Here is a 17,365-nt window from a genome sequence, read left to right on the forward strand (position 1 = left end):
TGATCCAAGCTGCATCATCTACACTGTAACTACTCGGTGGGGACTTAATCACTTTTAACTTTCCTCCGCTGCTCTAACTCTTACTGTATTCCCTTCACCGTACCACTGGTTACTGTGGGTGCTCAGACTCTGGTGCCAGCGGGAGTACAGGATTTCTCGGTCTCTCCAGCTCTCATGCAGACATAGAGCTGTAGTGGAGCCATTGGCAAACCTAACTACAGATGTTACTATCAGAGTATATTTTGGGAGGCTGTCCTAGAAGACTTGGCAAGAGTTGCTAGAAAATGCTTCTCTTTGTGGGTGTTAATATCATTTGATCCAAGATTAAAGCAACTTCTTGCATGCTGTTGAATACATTAAAAAGTGCTACAACTAAATTCCCATGTAGTAAGTCCAGAATAAGGTGGATCTTGTATGTGATTTAAAAGCTTCTTGCGAATGAAACTAGGTATTACCTGCTTTTATGCATTTAATGCTGGCAGCACACTCATCAACACTTTATATTTAGCTTCTTGTACTACCCTAATCACATTGGTATCTAACAACGGCCTCGTATACATGAAGGGAGTCCAATTGGAAGGACATATGCTGTGCTCCAAAATTTGCAAGTCATGTTACAGGAGACGCTTCGCTGGGGACTGAGGTTCTGTTCAGGTTTACGTGGAGGGGAGGGGGGAGTTTGGAAAAGAGCGGCACTTGGGCCACAGCAGGGACAGCTGACTTCCAGGCCTAAGGAGCCAAAGTCTTTGTAGTTCTTAGCTATACAAAGTATATCAAGGACTTTGGAGAGCTGAGGAGGACGATGATGTGTAGTGGTAGTTCACAGGCAGATAGTGGTGACAGCTGCTCGGGGACCCACCTACGTTACAGCCCTGGGCTGCGCTGAATGTCCTCTTCATTCAGCCTTCATAGCCCATGCTGGCTCATTTACGGGTTCCCAGTGTAGGCATTTGGTGTTATCCATCAGGCTGTACGTTTGCACGTGTCACTGCAACTTCAAAATTATCTAATTCTCTCTAATTTGCAATCTTGTATTGAAAGGCCATTGTGTTTGCTGTAATAGGTGAATAATCTGTTTGTTTCTATTCTGCTATGGTTTCCTGGTGTATTATTTCACTCCATAATTCTTATCAGTTGTAATTTGACTGAATCAGAGAGATGGCTGGAATGTATACTCATCAAAAGTTTGAAATAACAGTTCTCCTGGTCATCTAGTCCTTTCCCTGAAGAGTGATGTGTGTGTTTCTTTCCTTGAAGCTGTGGTCTTCTAAACCATTTTTTTCTTACAGAAGTGTGCTTAATAAAAATTAAGGAACCATACTTGTAATTCTGGATGAACTAGAAAATGGTAAGAGTGAGATGCTGCTTTGTTGGATTGGTGTTTGCATGGCACAGAGAGTATTGCCAGAAACCTGATGGTGAAGAGCAGCTTTACCTGAACATGATTTTAATGGAAGATGCAGTTGTAGCAATAACCTGGAGAAAGGAACTTCACAGACAAACATGGTTTCTTTCCCCTCTTCTTTCGCCAGTGGTCTATCTGATACAGTGAAAAACTGAAAAGATATATCAATAATTGTGATTTTTCTTTTTATGAGAATTCCAAGCAGTATTTAGTAGAAAGGATAATCTACTTGACTTGGAAAAGATAGCTGGTTTTATTGTAACATTGACAATTTTTTACCTTTAGGAAAGATTTATTTTGCGTATGTATGTGCATGCACTTCCCACCCCCCAGGGAAGAGTGCTCGTAATCACGATCCACAAATGTGGTTGTTTTCTTTACTGAGCTAGTTGTTGCCTGTCTCGTGGTGAGGTTTGGATTCAGGTTCTGCATACGTAGCATACTGCTGAATTCGGATGTTTGTGTGAATTTCTACAATATGGGTGTTTCTTCATCAGCTGAAAGGACCCATTTCCTCTTCCCCTTTTCTCCCTCCCTCCCTTTTCTTTATCTGGGAGAAGGCTTTAAGGGCCAGGTGTGTCTGGACCAGAAAGATTAACCTACTGGGATATTAAAAACAGATGGCTCAGTAGATGTCTCTGTATCGTGGGAACAGATTTTAAATTAATAATAGGTAAATTAAAACTGCATCTGCTCTGTAAATGTATTCTGCCTGTTGAATAGGCTTAAAGCTGTCTGCGTCACTGCATCAATTTATGAAGTAAAGTTGAAATACAAATACCTGAAGACAGATATCACAGATACCATCTCAGCCTGATCTCTGAAGCACACAAGTAATTTGAAATGTTTTGGTAGAAGGAGTTATGGAAGTCGCACATGTCATTACAGCGTGCATGGTGTAAAATTCAACCCGTACGAATTTAATGGCCTCAGTAAAAGAGTTTGATTATTGCTTTAAACTGATTATTCAGGTTTTTCTCATCCTAGAACTCTATCTGAGAGAAATGAAAATTTTTCAGTACAAGTTAAGATTGATATTTGAGTGTTTTGCAGTTTTCTAAATTTCATATGTTCCAGAATATTTCAGCAGTCCATCCGCTTGTCAGGTGATAAGGTCTCTAGTCATATGCAGACCCCTTTAAAGCTTTTCCCTTCCCTGCTGCTGGTGGCCTGGGCAGTTCTTAGGGCAGCAGCACTTCTGCCTGGGCAATGTGCAAAGGCTGCTCTCGCTGTTCTGACAAACTGAGACACAGCCTACAACAAAATTTTGTTTACCAGTGCCTTCATTTAGTGCTCTTTTTTTTTTTTTAAATTATCAGCGCCGTTGTGGTATCATCTCCAGTACAACAGAAACACTGGTGATTGTAGCAGATTTGTGTTTCAGTACCACGTAGTCCTCCTTAGCACCTTTATCGTGACTAAAAATACGAGCAGACAGACTGCATTTAAAAACATCTCCACTGTCTGCCAAAATCTTCTGCGATTAAAGGAAAAGTAAAAGTTTCTCAAGACCTTTAGCACTATAATTGTGTAGCAATTGAAGTCTCAACCACCTGTAAAATTATTTGAAGAAACAACAGCAAAATCTCAGCCATGTGTTAAGCGGTCCGGCAGTCAGTATATGGTGTAGCTAAATGGTTTGATGCTTTATGCAGAATTCTGGCTTTTTTTTTAGGTTAAAAGGAAACCCAGGTAACCCTGTTCTGCTAACAATCCTCTTCTTATATCCCAGATCTTATGCCAGACATCAGATCTGGATATCCCATATATACGAAGGTATACGTATATATATATATATATATCCCATATATACGAAGATATACGAAGGAGAATATTTCATAGATGGAGATGCTTCTTGAAACAGTCACTGTGGTCTCTCCTGAGACTGCAGCGAAGTATGTCCACAGTTGCAGGGCAGGGCAAGGGGTGTTTGGTGGAGACTGAGTCTATGTTATTTAAAGCTTTATGGCTGATAATTTTCCCTGATTTACGTGGAGGTGAATACATAAAGTAGAGGCCAGCCATTATGTACATACTTATTTATTCTTTGAATTAATTACATTGAAACACCCTACAGACCATAAATACCGGAAATTAATTGTACATGGGGCATGCTCAAGTACAGTATTGCTATTGTATTGTGCAGCAAGTAACTTTGACATAGAGATGAAGCAAAAGGGTGGCCAATAATTATGCCTTTTATTATTAGCAGTAGTATGTTAATAGTAGTATCTCACAGCACTTTATTAGTCAGTAAGAGAATCAGAGAACACAGATGAAGTGACTTCACTAGTGTCACTCAGGAAGCAAGAATCTGAGAACAGGACTGAAAATGCTTTTTCTTTGCTGTTATTGCTGCATAGTCTTCCCTGTTTGTTAGAATGAATTAATGCTTACTCCTGAGTTAATCTCATCCTTGGCTTTCACTAGGTTTCACTATTTCAGTTTGTATCATACCTCAAAGGAAAGGTATGAAGGGGAGAAAATTCTAGAGTGAATTCATGTGGGCAGACAGCAAAACAAGTAGATCATTGCTGTGGCACACCCTGGAAGTATTCCCTATTGAGTTTCCTGGCCTTTGAAGTGCTTCAGAGTTGGGGGCCCTGTGGGAAATAAAAAGAGCTTGTACATACTCTAGTGCGTACTTCTTTTGAGCCTAAAGGGAAAAACAGAGCATTTTGAAGACTTCTCAATCTTCTATTAAAGCTTTTATTTCATTAAAAATTTATTAGGAAGTTTTACATTGATTGATTCCTAGATTGAGTCATTAATTCGTAGCTAATAACTGTGGAGCTCTAATTTCACAAGTAATCCACATTTTATTATTTGTATAGCATACAGAAACTTTTCTGTATAGTGGTTTCTTTTACTGGTCCTGTTCAAAAACCTTTGTCATGCTGCACCTGGGTGCTACAGTGGCTGCAACATATAGAAAGGGAATACAACTTCCATTTAATGCTGAACACATACTGAAAAATTTGGGAAGTCATATAAGGTCAAAAGGAGTTGATGCACTGAGAGACACCTGACTTTCCTGAGAGGACTGAGTTATAAAAGAGCAAAAATGCATTGTCTAAATATTACCTGTTTTTCCACTGTAAGAGACATTAGTTAAAACACTTGCATAAGTGAGGAAACTCTATAAATTTTTCTGTAAGGTTGTTTATTGCACGTGGAAAGCTTAAAGGCTTTTTAACAAAACCAATCAAAGGCGTAGGCATATCTAATGTTAAATCAGTAATTGATAAAATGTGGACTTTTCTTTGCTGATAGGATTTGCTACAGTTACATTTTTATTTAGTAAGGAAAATTTCATTGCTAAGTTACAGATGAACAGCGTATTATCAAGGCTTGAATATTAATCCCTTGATAAGGGATGAATGAGGATTTTTTCATTGGATATTGCCCTTGACTATTCTGCTTTGTGATGTTCTTTTAAGGCTTTGCACAGTAGGCATTTGATTAGCCTGTAATCTGATAAGATCAGACTTGTCCATGTCTTCTGCTTTTTATTCAAGTATCGCAGCTTGTTCCACTTGATGTGCACAAAGACAGCATAGTTTCAGAAGGTGAAACTATAGATGAGAAGGGCATGCTAATCTCGTTTAATGTGCCTCTTTACTTTAATAATTGCAATTTAATACTGTTTCCCCTTTTGGAAATGCCCAGACCCCCAAATCACATAGTTCCAAATGCTTTGTCGCCTTTCAGTCCCTTCAAGCCAGAAGACTGACTACTTTCCTTTGTACCAGCAGCAACAGGAAGTGGTAAAAGGACACATTTTATGATCTTATTTTTCTGTAAGGCCCAGTTTCCAATAAGCAATGGAACCATCTGTTTTGGCTTTTCACTATGCAGCGTAAGTGTTCTAAGTAATTTAGGTCAAGTTAGTTAATTACTTCTGTCCTGTGCGGTTGAGTTGGTACATGAAGCAAAGTTTTGGCCTATTGAAGTCTCATTTATGGTCTTACAGTTGTGATTACACTTAAAGCTGTGATTTATTAGTATCGAAAAGGGAAAAAACCAGTTTAGTAAAGCCATCAGGAAGTTGATGGGGCAAAATAAGCATTTTTGGTTTGTTTGCTGCTTTCATGCTGTCTTCCACTTAAATATTTAGCTGTGTAAGTGCACATTTGTAAATTTTGGTGTTCCACTTGGTACATGTTCTCAATTGGAAAGTGGTGAGAAAGAGACCAAAAAAAAGGAGGAGGACTATGAGCCCTTCTTCTCTAATCTTGTGTGGGTTTTATTTTTTGAAAGCTGAACATCAACAAAAATGTGATCTGAAATAAAGTGCAAATAGTGTAGTATCAAGGAGGACCAAAAGGCGTATGGAAGAAGCCAAGGAAGTATCATGGCATTGACTGGGAGACGATGAGCAGAGAAGTACAAACGAGCATGAGTTAAAACCATATAACAGAAAAGGTTGTTGACACTTGCATTGCCCCAGGGCATCAACTTGGTAGGTTCAAAGTAGGATTTGACATCCACAAACATGCTAGACATTGTCTTAATTGTTAAACTGAACTTTGGACTGGATACTGAATCTTGTATGTCAATGCTTGTTGGTTTCTAGCTACTGGGGGATAACAGACTTACAGGGCAATTATTCTACACTGGTGCACAGAGCAGTTTTTAAATGCCAATTCCCAAGTGCCTTTGCTCACAGTGTAAGACTGGACTCCAAAATGCAGGGGTAAGATAAAGTATGACTATTGCTATGTTCTTTGAAGATTTGTCTATGGCTCGTTTTTTGGATAATTTTCATGAGAAGCATTTGTGAGGCCTGGCTTTCTAAGGGTCCCAAGCACTGCTTATTGTCACAAAACCATATTGTCTATCAGAATCACATACTCTAGTCATGCAAATGCATGAATAAAATAATACTTGTAACAGGTCACTGATAAACAGGCATTGTAAATCTGTGTTACAGCTTATTGCAATGGCAGGAGTTAGAAGCGCAAAAGTCAAACAGTAGAACTTACTTTAGAACTCAATTCTTGCATGCCATGTTTCAGGCTTTAGTGTATATTCATGGTTGATTATAGACACCCTAAAAATAGGAGCATATAATGGAAATGCTGACCGTTCCTGAACTATCATGATGGTAACAGGCACTGCTATAATTAGGCATGCATCTGAGTAGACAGTGTAATATGATTGCTGTGTTTATACCCTGTGCTGGAAGGAATGTTTGTTAATATGCACAATTCTTTTAAATGAGTTGGGCAGCAAGAGTTTGTGGAAAAAAGATGCTGAGGTTTATACCATATTCAGGCGGATGTGCGTGTATATCAAAAGACAGCAAATACTTGCAGGATATTAGATAACTCTGGTTAACTGCATAACGTGTTGTTATCTCAGGATTGAGAAAAAAACAGAATTTACCTGAAAACATCTGACACTGTACAATTCAGCAGGAGAAAACATGCGAAAAGTTTTCTATCTTTATATTATAAACAGAACATGGTTGAGATAGGTTGTATTTCAATAAGAACTTTTCTTTCCTCCTTTTTTAGGCATTTAAACTCTCCAGTCAAAAAGTCTTTTTCTCCTGTTTTCCTTTTACTGGCAAATTACTATTTCTTATGTAATTTCAGAGGTCAGAGCCCAGCGGTTGCTGAATTTAACTTGCTCCTGAAAGCATATTCCTTGGAAACTTATGGTGTTGATCCTCATCCTTGCAAGGTAATAGTTATTTTTGCTATCATTTAATAAAATGTTCTTTTCACTAATATTTAGTAAAAAGCCATTAATTGAATTGATTTAGCTCTGGTTTTTATCCAGGCATAAATAGGGGGTAGTTTATAAAGGAACTTACCCTGGAACTGCATATTACTTTTAAGCCTTGGAGGAACATAGACTGCTTGTCATTTCTGCATCAAAGGAAAGGTCTCTTCAGAGGAAGCAAAGCATCATAGCAGAATGTAGTACAGTATCGTAACAAAAGCTTTGATTATACTTCATAATATCTTTGCATTTAATACAAAGGTTTCTCTAAATACTCCAAGTGTGAAATATTTTATGTTTGGCAAGGTTTTTAGGATTCAGCATTATTCTTGTCCAGAAGATGCAACAAACTTTTAGTCCTTGGCAGATTAGTTTTTGGAAGACCATCAAAATATGCAAATCTTAGGAAGAACAGCAAACCAATTGTACAGAGGGGAGAACCAGATACACATTTGCATATTCCTCCATTTTGCTGTTTTGTGGTTCTCTATGAGAAAGTGAATTTAGTTACCAATTGTGAAAATCCCTTACACCTGCATTTTTAATTACTTGGTTTTATCTGGAAAATCTGCGGTGCTTGTTTTTAGCGTTACCTATGTATGTTTTAACTGCAGATGTTACTTTGGCTTGTATATCATCTCATTTGGTGGCGGGCGCCCTTAAACAGTCAGCTCTAACACAGAGCTGCGTCGGATTTCATATGTACTTTTCTAGGAGTAGTGGTGCTGTGTGAAACACAGGGACTGGTTCAGAGCTCAGTGAAGTCAGCAACTTGGTAAACTTCAGTTTGAAACTACACTGCAGATTTTCAGAGGGCATCCCAGAGGCTTACCTCGGCATTTAGGACAGAATCAAAACTGGCTCAAAATTTCCTCTTCACCTGTGTGGCGGGGCTTGTAGTGTGGGGGCATTCAGGGGTTCACAGCCCATGCTTAAGGAAAATTATTTGGTCTTCTGTAAGTGAACTGCAAAGCAAAGTCCTTCTCTGGCTCCTTATAACGTGCTCCTTCCAGTGCTGTGGCTGCTACCCCAGAAGCATCACTGTGTCTGTTCCCCCATATTTTATTGGTGGAACATGAGGCACAATAAGGTTGACAAGCTTTAGCAAGGTGAGGGTCTGGAACTTGGGATGGACAGGAAGTCCAGTTGATACAAAACTGACCTGAATCGTAGCTCAAAAACTGTGAGCCAGAACTTTTATTGTGGAATTAAAAATTTAAAAAACAGTCATTCCTATTTGAAAGGCAAGTAACACTGTAGGTTGTGGTTTGCACTCAAGTACTTGCTTATTGCAGTAAATGCGGACTGTTAGCAGTACTTCCAACACAACATCTCGCAGAGGAAAATGTATTGTCAAATCTTAAAAAATACTAGTGTTGAAGGAGATATGAGTCACTGGTTTGTAGTTAGTCAGCACGTTAAGAATGGGACATACACAAAAGTATGTTTTCAACAACAGTAGTAAGTATACCTAAGGATTTCCTGTTGTCATCAATTACAGGTAGACAGAAACAAAGAATAGGGTGCTGTTACTCAGTTAAATGGCTAGAAATAAATAAGACCTGTGTTGCCAAGAGCAGTCTTTGTTCTTTATAAGTGTACAATTTGAAGGCAAAATTTATTTCGAAAAGGAGAGTAAAATAGAGGTAATCTATAGTGGAGTGACAAACAATTCATGCTATCAGTAAGAAATGTGTCACTGCATGAGGGGGAAATTATATTTCTTTTTTCTCTTTCAAGGACTCAATGGGGACAACGACATTTTTAGGATTCACAGCTGCAGGATTTGTAGTGTTCCAGGGGAATAAAAGAATTCATTTGTTGAAATGGTAAGCAAAGTGTGAAATGTGAAGTAAGGTTAGATTAATATGCAAGAGTCATTTCTCCTGTGTCTTCCCTTCTTCCTACTATCTTCACCTGCATTTGTTGTCTTTAAGGTGAACTACATGAATGTTCCTTCTCTTGCCCCATCATGTTTCTGTTTTAAAGGATCTTAGATGAGAAGTAGAATAATAATAATTGTGTCTCATTCTTCCTCCAGTGAAAATTATTCCACAGGGTACATTAGTGAACATAATGCACAAGTGCTAGAATTGAGTAAGTTGATTTTTCAACTGTGCTGTAAATCACCAGTGAGTCGTATTGGCAGAGACAGCGGGAAGAGTTTCCAAGACTCCACCTGCATCTTTATTTGTAACTCTTGGAAATGTTGCTATTTCCTCACTTAACTAACCTCACTTTGAAAACCATAAAACAATGTGCTTGGTAAGCAGAAGAGGAGGTGAGAATGCCTTTGGATTTTTATTTTTTAGATTCTTTTTTTAAGAAGTGGACACTTACATCATTGTCCTTGGTTTATCTGGTTTTGCTTTCCTTTTTTTGCTTCTGTGAGACATTTGAGTTAATTGAGCAGCCTCAGCCAAATTTGAGAGAGAGGTAAAAGTGATCTCCCGCCGGTGGTGTAAGAGCACCGTGAGGGCCGTGCCCTCAGCAGTGTGGTGCCGAGTGAGCGCAGTCATGCTCAGGCATCGATAAATGGCATTTGAGCCCACCTCAGAGGTGCAAAGCCAGTGTACGATTCAGTTACATGTGGAGCCCTGGGGATGCGTCTGTCAAATACCATCCATTTGTGATCCTGGATTTGTGCTGTAGTTTCCCGAGGGTTAATTTCAGGTATCCCTAGTCACAGCGCTTTGGTGGCTTGTGCTTTTAGCGTAAGGACAGTGTAACTGTAAGAGTAGCACTTGCCAAGCACATATCCACCATGCTGTGGGAAATGAGTTTCACGGCACTTAGTTTCTTGGTGTATTCATTTAGTCTGTTGGCATGTAAACCAGATACAAGATGAAATAGTGATAGAGGAAAAGCCATTAAGCTGTCTCAGTGTTACATTGGCCAGTGGAAGGTCAATCTGCTGAGATTTAACTGAACACCATGTACTGCTCTTTTCATTTCTGAGACCTAGAAGCGAATGCTACTAGCTTTAACTGATACTGTCTGAAATTCACACTACATAGCAAAAATCCAAATCTCATATTGGAGATTTCCTTTTTAATGGAAAAATTTGCTCAGCTAGAATGATTTTTTTTTGTTTTTTAACGTTAAAGCAAAACTCTTGTTATAAAGTTTCCAGGATGGCATTGTTCTTGCCTCCAGAGTTGTTCCCATTTCAACCATCTAACATCCAAATTTTTAGAGAAGTTTATGAAAAACCACAGTGTCTCTATTTTAGCTGTGGTATTGACAAAATTTCTGTTACAATTTAAGGTGAGGCATCACATTGCCTTTATCTGCTGCACTGCTATTCCATATGTAGGTTGTGCTTTCAAACTTGGTTAAATTAAATTTTGACATTTTTGACATTCATCAAGGTTTGAAACTCAGAAGGCCCCAGTAATAAGTGCTGTCATTTTCTGTTTCTTCCTGTTGTGTTCTGTCTGTATGTAGTCTGTTACTAAGGTCTGTGATATGAAACCACAAATAAATAAGGACGGAGATAAGATACTGCTGGTAAAAAGTGCCTGCATCTAGAAAATTGTATGCCTTCTTATGCAACATATGCACGCTAAGAGTATTGTCTTTCCCGCAACTTAATTACATTAGATGTTCCAAGATTTTAAGATATAAGAGGAATTACAAACAGTGTAATAAATAGAATGTAAACAAAAGCTGCTGCCTACTTTTAATTTCCTTTTCATTTTCCATCAGCCAAAGTTAATTCTTTGAAGGAGCATAGGGATGTAAAAGAAATACTCTGGGCTTATGTTCTCTGCTTTAAAGAAAGTTAGAATATTACATGCTTTTATGCTAACGGTTATAAGATTTCTGTTGAAGTCTTACATTTGACAACCTGCTTGACTTTGGGAATCAGGAAAACTTGCATGCAAGTTGCTTTCCTTACCTGTAGATCTATTTTTCCTATACTTAAATGATTTTTTCTCTTTCTAGGTGTGATGTCTATAAATTGAAATTTGAAGGGAAGACTTTTTATGTGTTTGGAGCTCAGAAAGAGGTCAGGTTTAATATTTTTACAGAATTGCTGTGTTTGGTTTAGAGTCAACTGAAATGTAACATCATGTTTTAACTAAACGAACTTCTGAACAATCAATAGTTGTACTTCATATTCTAACTAAAATATAGAATACGAGTGAATGTGAATATTGCTGTTGTCAAAAGAATGTCTAGTTTGCAAAGGGTTGAGACATTTCCCACTTAACATTCATGCAGCACTTTGTTGATAGCTTGTGGTTTTGGTCATCTGTGTAGTCATGTTTTAATGGATTTTAAAGCACTAAAGTTGTACCCACCCACTCTAAATCATGAGCGACTTCTGTATATGAGTGAAAATTCAGATGGGCATTGATACCTGGATCAATGTGAGGTATTTTTGGCTAACTACGATCATCTCCTGAAATGTTGGTCAGCTGAATAGGCTGGAGTCTGTCCTAGGTAGTTAGAAGTCCTGTCGTTGGGCTCTTGACATTGAAATGATAGAGATTTTTGTTTGCAGCATGCTATAATCGGTTCTTCCCCTAGCGCAGGTTGGTGTAGCCCAAGATTATGGCTTTGGATGCCATCTAGGTAAGGAATAGAAAATGCAGGGAGGAAATAATGCCAGAGGTATCAGGGGTTGTTTGTGTGGTTGCAAGGAGGATTTGGTGGTAGGACGCAGGGAACAGGGAGAAGTGGATGCTAAGCAGTGCAGCAGCTGTGCAATGTGGAATATGGAACATAGAGACTTTCCTCCTTGGACTTTGGTGTGAAGACCAGTGGTTTAGATTTATTTTACAAGCCACTTGTACATATGATCTTCCCTGCCCCCTCCAAGCATCCCCTTTTATTTCTGAAACAATTGTCCAGGCAATTTAAATATCAGCTACGTATGGGTCATGCTTCTGTGAGCGAACCAAGGATTGAGGCTAGACAGGAAAACTTGGTCTTCAGTGTATACAGTTCATGGTGATGCCATCAGGTACAGCTCCTTCAGTCTTTGTGAATTCAACGTTTTCATTACTTCTATTTGCCTTCTTTTCCTTGCACTCAGAAAAAGGCTGTCCTGTCATTCCATACCTCTACACCAGCAGCCTGCAAGCATCTTTGGAAGTGTGGGGTGGAGAACCAGGCTTTTTACAAGTACGTAAACCTGAAGTCATTACGTATACTAAAAGTAAAAAAATGTGCATGTGAGTAGAAGATTGTTCAATGTGACATGTTCCATTTCATTAACAGAATTCAAAGTGCAAACAGAAAATACGCAAGTTAATGGAGAATATTATTTCATTTCAAGACAGCGTTATAAATTGTTTAAAATCTGAATGAGGCAGGAGGATTTTGGCAGTGAATAATAACATTTTGTTCAGCACACTGCTTTTGCTGCTCTGTAGTGTGAGATGTTGGATGGACACAGTGCTGCACTTGTGTTTGGGAACATAGTTATTAATCTTAGCCCAGCTGTTGAATACCTTGAGAATGGAGGAAACAATCTGTTATGCTTGATTCTCTGGGTTCTTCTGCCGGTAGGTAATGTTCTCCCACTTGAAATCCAAGGTTTAGTAAGAGCTGATTGAAAAAAAAAAAAAAAAAATCTCTCAATGATTAAAAAAAAAAGAAAATATTCTTAGATACATTTTGAAAGATGCCGGCCATCTTGTTGTTGTTGTTTTGTTTTGTTTTGTTTGTTTAAAAAAAAGCCTGTAAATTGACAAGGAAAAAGGAGTATCTTCATCCCTGTTCCCTAAAAGAGAGCCTGAAAATAATTCCTCGTTAAAATGCTCTTATGTGGTTTTTCTGCCCTCCGTTGACTTTGTTAGATCTGTCTATTGACACTTCCCTTCAGGCATGCAGATTTTATTCTTGCTACTTAGTCTCTCCTTACAGCATCTTGCACATTTTATAAAAAATATTGGTTTTGTGTTGGAGCATAACAAAACCAGGGGGCTGCTATAAGGGTAAGTAATGACTAAGGAGGAAGAATGTGTCTTCTAACGTGGATGTTAATGATCTGCTTTATTTTGGAGAAGATTCCTTTCATTTCAACACTGATACAATAATATATCAATATAATCTATTCAATTGATATATTCAATGAAGAAGCAGGAAATATGAGCTAGCAGAATACAGCTGTTAATTCTCTATGTTAATATCGACTGTGCTTGGGACTGAATTAATAAAAATATTATTAGAAAGTGTTTTCCATTGAAAGTACATGTAAGTAGGAAAATAGTGCATGGTGTTTCAGCTGTTTTATTTTATGTTACTAGAAAAAAATTCAGGGAATTGGAAACAATTCCCACCCAAAGGAGAGAAATTAGTGCTCGAAGTAAAGATGTCTGAGGGAGACTCACAGGAGTATCATCTCTCTGCTCTAATTGTAAAATGGTTGCAATATTAACTATTTGGGTTTGGCCTTGACTGGGTGCCAGAAGCCCACCCATCTGCTCTCTCACTCCTTCTTCTCGGCAGGTCAAGAGGAGAAAATAAGACAAAAAACCTCATGGGTTGTGATAAAGATTGCTTATGAATTACTGTCATGGGCAAAACAGACTTGACTTGGGGAAGGTTGATTTAATTTGTTTCTCACCTTCGTACTCTATTTTCAAATGTCAATAGAGACAAAACTAAAAGCACCCCTCCCCTGTTTCTTCCCAGGCTCAACTTCACTCCTTCATTCCTGACTCCTCTATGCTCTCCTTGGCCTGAGTGGGACAGGGAGGTGGTTAATGGGGGTTGCAGTCAGTTCACAGCAGTTTCTCTCTGTTGCTTTTCTTTCCTCCTCATACCTTTCCCCTGCTCCAGTGTCCTTCACAAACAGCTCCAGCATGGGTCCTCCCCATGGGCTGCAGTCCTTCCAGATAAACCAGCTGCAGCATGTGTTCCTCTCCATAGGCCACAATTGCCAGGAGTGAGCTCCTGTGCGGGCTCTCCAAGGGCTGCAGCTTCCCTCAGGGCATGTCCACCTGCCATAGTGCAGGGTCCTCCGTTGGCTGCAGCCTGGATATCTGCTCTGGCATGGTGTTCCATGGGCTGCAGGGGGACAGCCTACTCCACCATGGTCTTCTCCACAGGCTGCAGGGTAGTCTCTGCCCTGGCACCTGGAGCACCTCCTCCCCTCCTTCTTCTCTGACTTTGGTATCTGCAAGACTGCTTCTATTTTGGTTTTTTTTTTTTTTTTGGGTCCTAAAAGAGGTCTATTTTAGTAAAATGAAGATTGGTAGTGATATTCAATACAGAGGAACCCGACTGATAGATTGTAAAATAGTAATGGTTAATATGTGGAGTGCAGAAAAATAATAGCAATCTTCCAAACATGAAACTGAAGCCAAAGCAATCTGTAAATAAAGGCTTACGATAGTAGTTTTGAAACAGTGAAAGTTTTCATACATTTCAGAGAAACTGAGCTGTATAGTGTGGACTGTTAGTTACTTAACAGCATTAGATAAATCCTGTTTATGTTCTCTATGATAACTAAGGTATTCTAATCAGATTAGAACAGATGTTGCCAGGTTGTATAAGTAATTAATGATAATGATACTTTGCCTTAATTAGATTTGGTCCTCTCCTCTGCTCAGAAGAGCTTGAGACTTGGAATTTAAGAAAAGGTCATGATATCTTGGCATTTCTTGAAATAACAGAGCTTTAGTCCTGTCTTGATACAGGCTCGGGGTTGACCGTTGTGATTATTTTCAAGCAGATACAAATCATAGAAGATTGTCTACTAGGGTCTGGGAATGAGAGACTTGATATGAAATCAATTTGCCATTTTGAAGGCAGAGAACATCAAGGAGATGGTGTGTCTGAGGTAGTCTTCCATGTCTTTGTGCTAAAGGACTGTGATAAAAGGATGCTGTGTACTTCATGATTAGAGAGAAGCAGTAGGATATGACATAAGCTACTAAGAAGTTGACAGTATAGAGACATCAGAAATGCAACTACTTTTGGAGACAAGTGTTACCACTTCTGTATTATTTCACTGCTTTGGTAGTGGGAAAGTGGAAATAGCCGTATCTTCCCACAAACAAGGTGGTATTAGGGCAAACATGTCCTAGGGGCTTTTGGTGTACCACAGTTTTCCCGTCATCCTGTGAATGAAAGTCCCTAGAGAAGCAGCAAGTGTCAGCGTTTAATTTTCTTGCTTTCCTACACAGGTAATCACTTGTTTTATGTTCAGTCATTCTGTGCTGTCTGAGTTGTTTTATGTATGCTTTATGTTCTAGATTGTATAAAGGCCTTTAAAAAGTTGGAAAGCCCAATTACTGAATATTACTTTGTGGTATAAAAATAACAAAGCTTGTAATTAGCCTTGTTCATTTTTGCTTATCAGGTTCCTTCTTTGCTGAAAATGTGATGGCCTCTGTTCTTTTTCTTAAAGGTATGCAAAATCCAGCCAGATCAAGACCATGTCCAGCAGCAAGATATTTTTTAAAGGCAGTAGATTTCGATATAGGTGGGTGTTTGCTGTTCGTTTTTCATGGTAAACCATTTAAGAAAGTAAGAGAAACCTTCAGTAATTACTTAATGCAAATTGAGGGCTTTTCCTTCTTGAGGATCTGTTCACACCTAATCCACATCAGGATTCAAAAGACTTTCTGTTGTCTCTTCTATAGTGTCACTTACAAAATAAACTGGAGGCTTCATGCAGACTTCTGTCAAAGAGCAGGTTCACCAGAATAGGGCTCCATTTTTGGTGCTGTTTCTGTAAAAACAAGGATGCATCGCAAGTGTAGAGACTGCATGCCCCCTGTAACTGGGCAACTCTGGACCAGGGGAGCATTATGGGACAGTCCAGTCCCACTCCTAGCATTCTGCTGCAAAAGGTTGCTTTTTCTTCAGCAGCTTTGCAGACAAGCAGTCAGCAGAATTTTTCATCCTTGACATTATATATCCACTACATGAGATTTTTTTTTTTTTTTGCCTTCTTATTTTCTTCTTTGGAATGTTACTTCATTGTTCGTATATGTATAGTGCCTGGCATGTAATGGCTCATCTTAGTATTTGCTTGAATATTTATTCATGTTTTAATGCAGTGGAAAAGTAGCCAAAGAGGTTGTGGAGGCAAGCTCTAAAATCCAGAGGGAACCTCCTGAAGTTCACAGGTATGTCTTTACATTCAATATTGAAGTTTAAGGACTAAGGAGGATTATTGTTCTCTACAAAGAAATTACCTTTCGTTTACTGTGAGGTGTGATGGCTGTCATTCTGAGCTTCCACAATGAGGCATGCAAGCCTTGGGAAATATGTGTTGCCAGTGTTACAAAATTCTGACAATAGCATATTGTCTCCCACACAAGGGAACTTAATCTATGCTGCTTGAAAGCTGTATTTAATCAATCTGTCAGATAAGTAGTTTGTATTATTTTCTGCATTATGACATAGACTGTTATTACATGATCCTGACAGAAAAGCACATTCTCATTTCGTTCCTAGTTCTTGCCCAGTTTTGAAAGATTCCGGTTTGTCTATGCATATGGGTATGTTTTAAGGTATACTTGATAGTCAGATTAAAAAGCAAGAATTTCATTCAGTAAAGAGAAAAAAGACCAGAGAATCTTTTTTTTTGGGGAAAAAAGATTTGGTTTTTAGAAATAAGCAGCTGGACTTTGCAATCCAATTAATACTTTCTGGTCCTTATCACTCATTGTAGTGACAGTGAAAATTGATAAGAACCTAATTAAAGTCCTTTGGAAGACAAGAAAGTGGCCAGCAGGAAAAAGCTATTTAAAAACTTTTTTAAAGGGTTACTTAACTTTCTGGACATTCTACAGCCATATCCCTATTTTTATTGTCATTTTTTTCAGGGGCAGGGGCTGTGTGTTTCCTCTATTTTTAGTAGAATATGGCTATTCCGTCTATATTTGTGAGAAAATTGGATTGTCTTTACTAAAGGGTAGGAATATGTTTGCAGCGAATATTTATAAATATGTTGTCCAGCCGTACGATGAATAGGAATAGTAATAGTAAGGCCATGCAGGGATGCTTTTGAACATGCTTTTGCAGATTACATTTAAAAATGGAGTAAGTGACAGCCAAGAATGTGTTAACTGAGAACACAGAAAGCAGAATATATGTCCATCATTGAGGTGGGGTAGATTACTTGGGCAGACAAATGCACTTTAAATCAAAATAGTTACTCACATAAGAAAATAGTTTATTGCCTACTTTCCATAGGGTTTCTTTCTTCCACAGGAGAAGAAAAGATTTTAATGTAAACTGATTTTTTATCCTGTATTTTAC

At 38.6% G+C, this 17,365-nt stretch overlaps 1 protein-coding gene across 2 annotated transcripts in view; it reads left to right on the plus strand.

Moving 5' to 3' along the window:
• FRMD3 (FERM domain containing 3) overlaps window positions 1-17,365 on the plus strand; it is a 139,652-nt gene that overhangs the window by 102,330 nt on the left and 19,957 nt on the right. For both annotated transcript variants that reach the window (XM_054186736.1, XM_054186737.1), the window contains 6 exons: window positions 7,006-7,093; window positions 8,876-8,964; window positions 11,084-11,147; window positions 12,180-12,268; window positions 15,504-15,578; window positions 16,159-16,227. In XM_054186736.1, coding sequence (XP_054042711.1) covers window positions 7,006-7,093; window positions 8,876-8,964; window positions 11,084-11,147; window positions 12,180-12,268; window positions 15,504-15,578; window positions 16,159-16,227 — 474 coding nt within the window. The remainder of the gene's footprint in view (window positions 1-7,005; window positions 7,094-8,875; window positions 8,965-11,083; window positions 11,148-12,179; window positions 12,269-15,503; window positions 15,579-16,158; window positions 16,228-17,365) is intronic.

The sequence above is a fragment of the Rissa tridactyla genome, chromosome Z (assembly GCF_028500815.1).
Source record: "Rissa tridactyla isolate bRisTri1 chromosome Z, bRisTri1.patW.cur.20221130, whole genome shotgun sequence".
Lineage (NCBI taxonomy): Eukaryota > Metazoa > Chordata > Aves > Charadriiformes > Laridae > Rissa > Rissa tridactyla.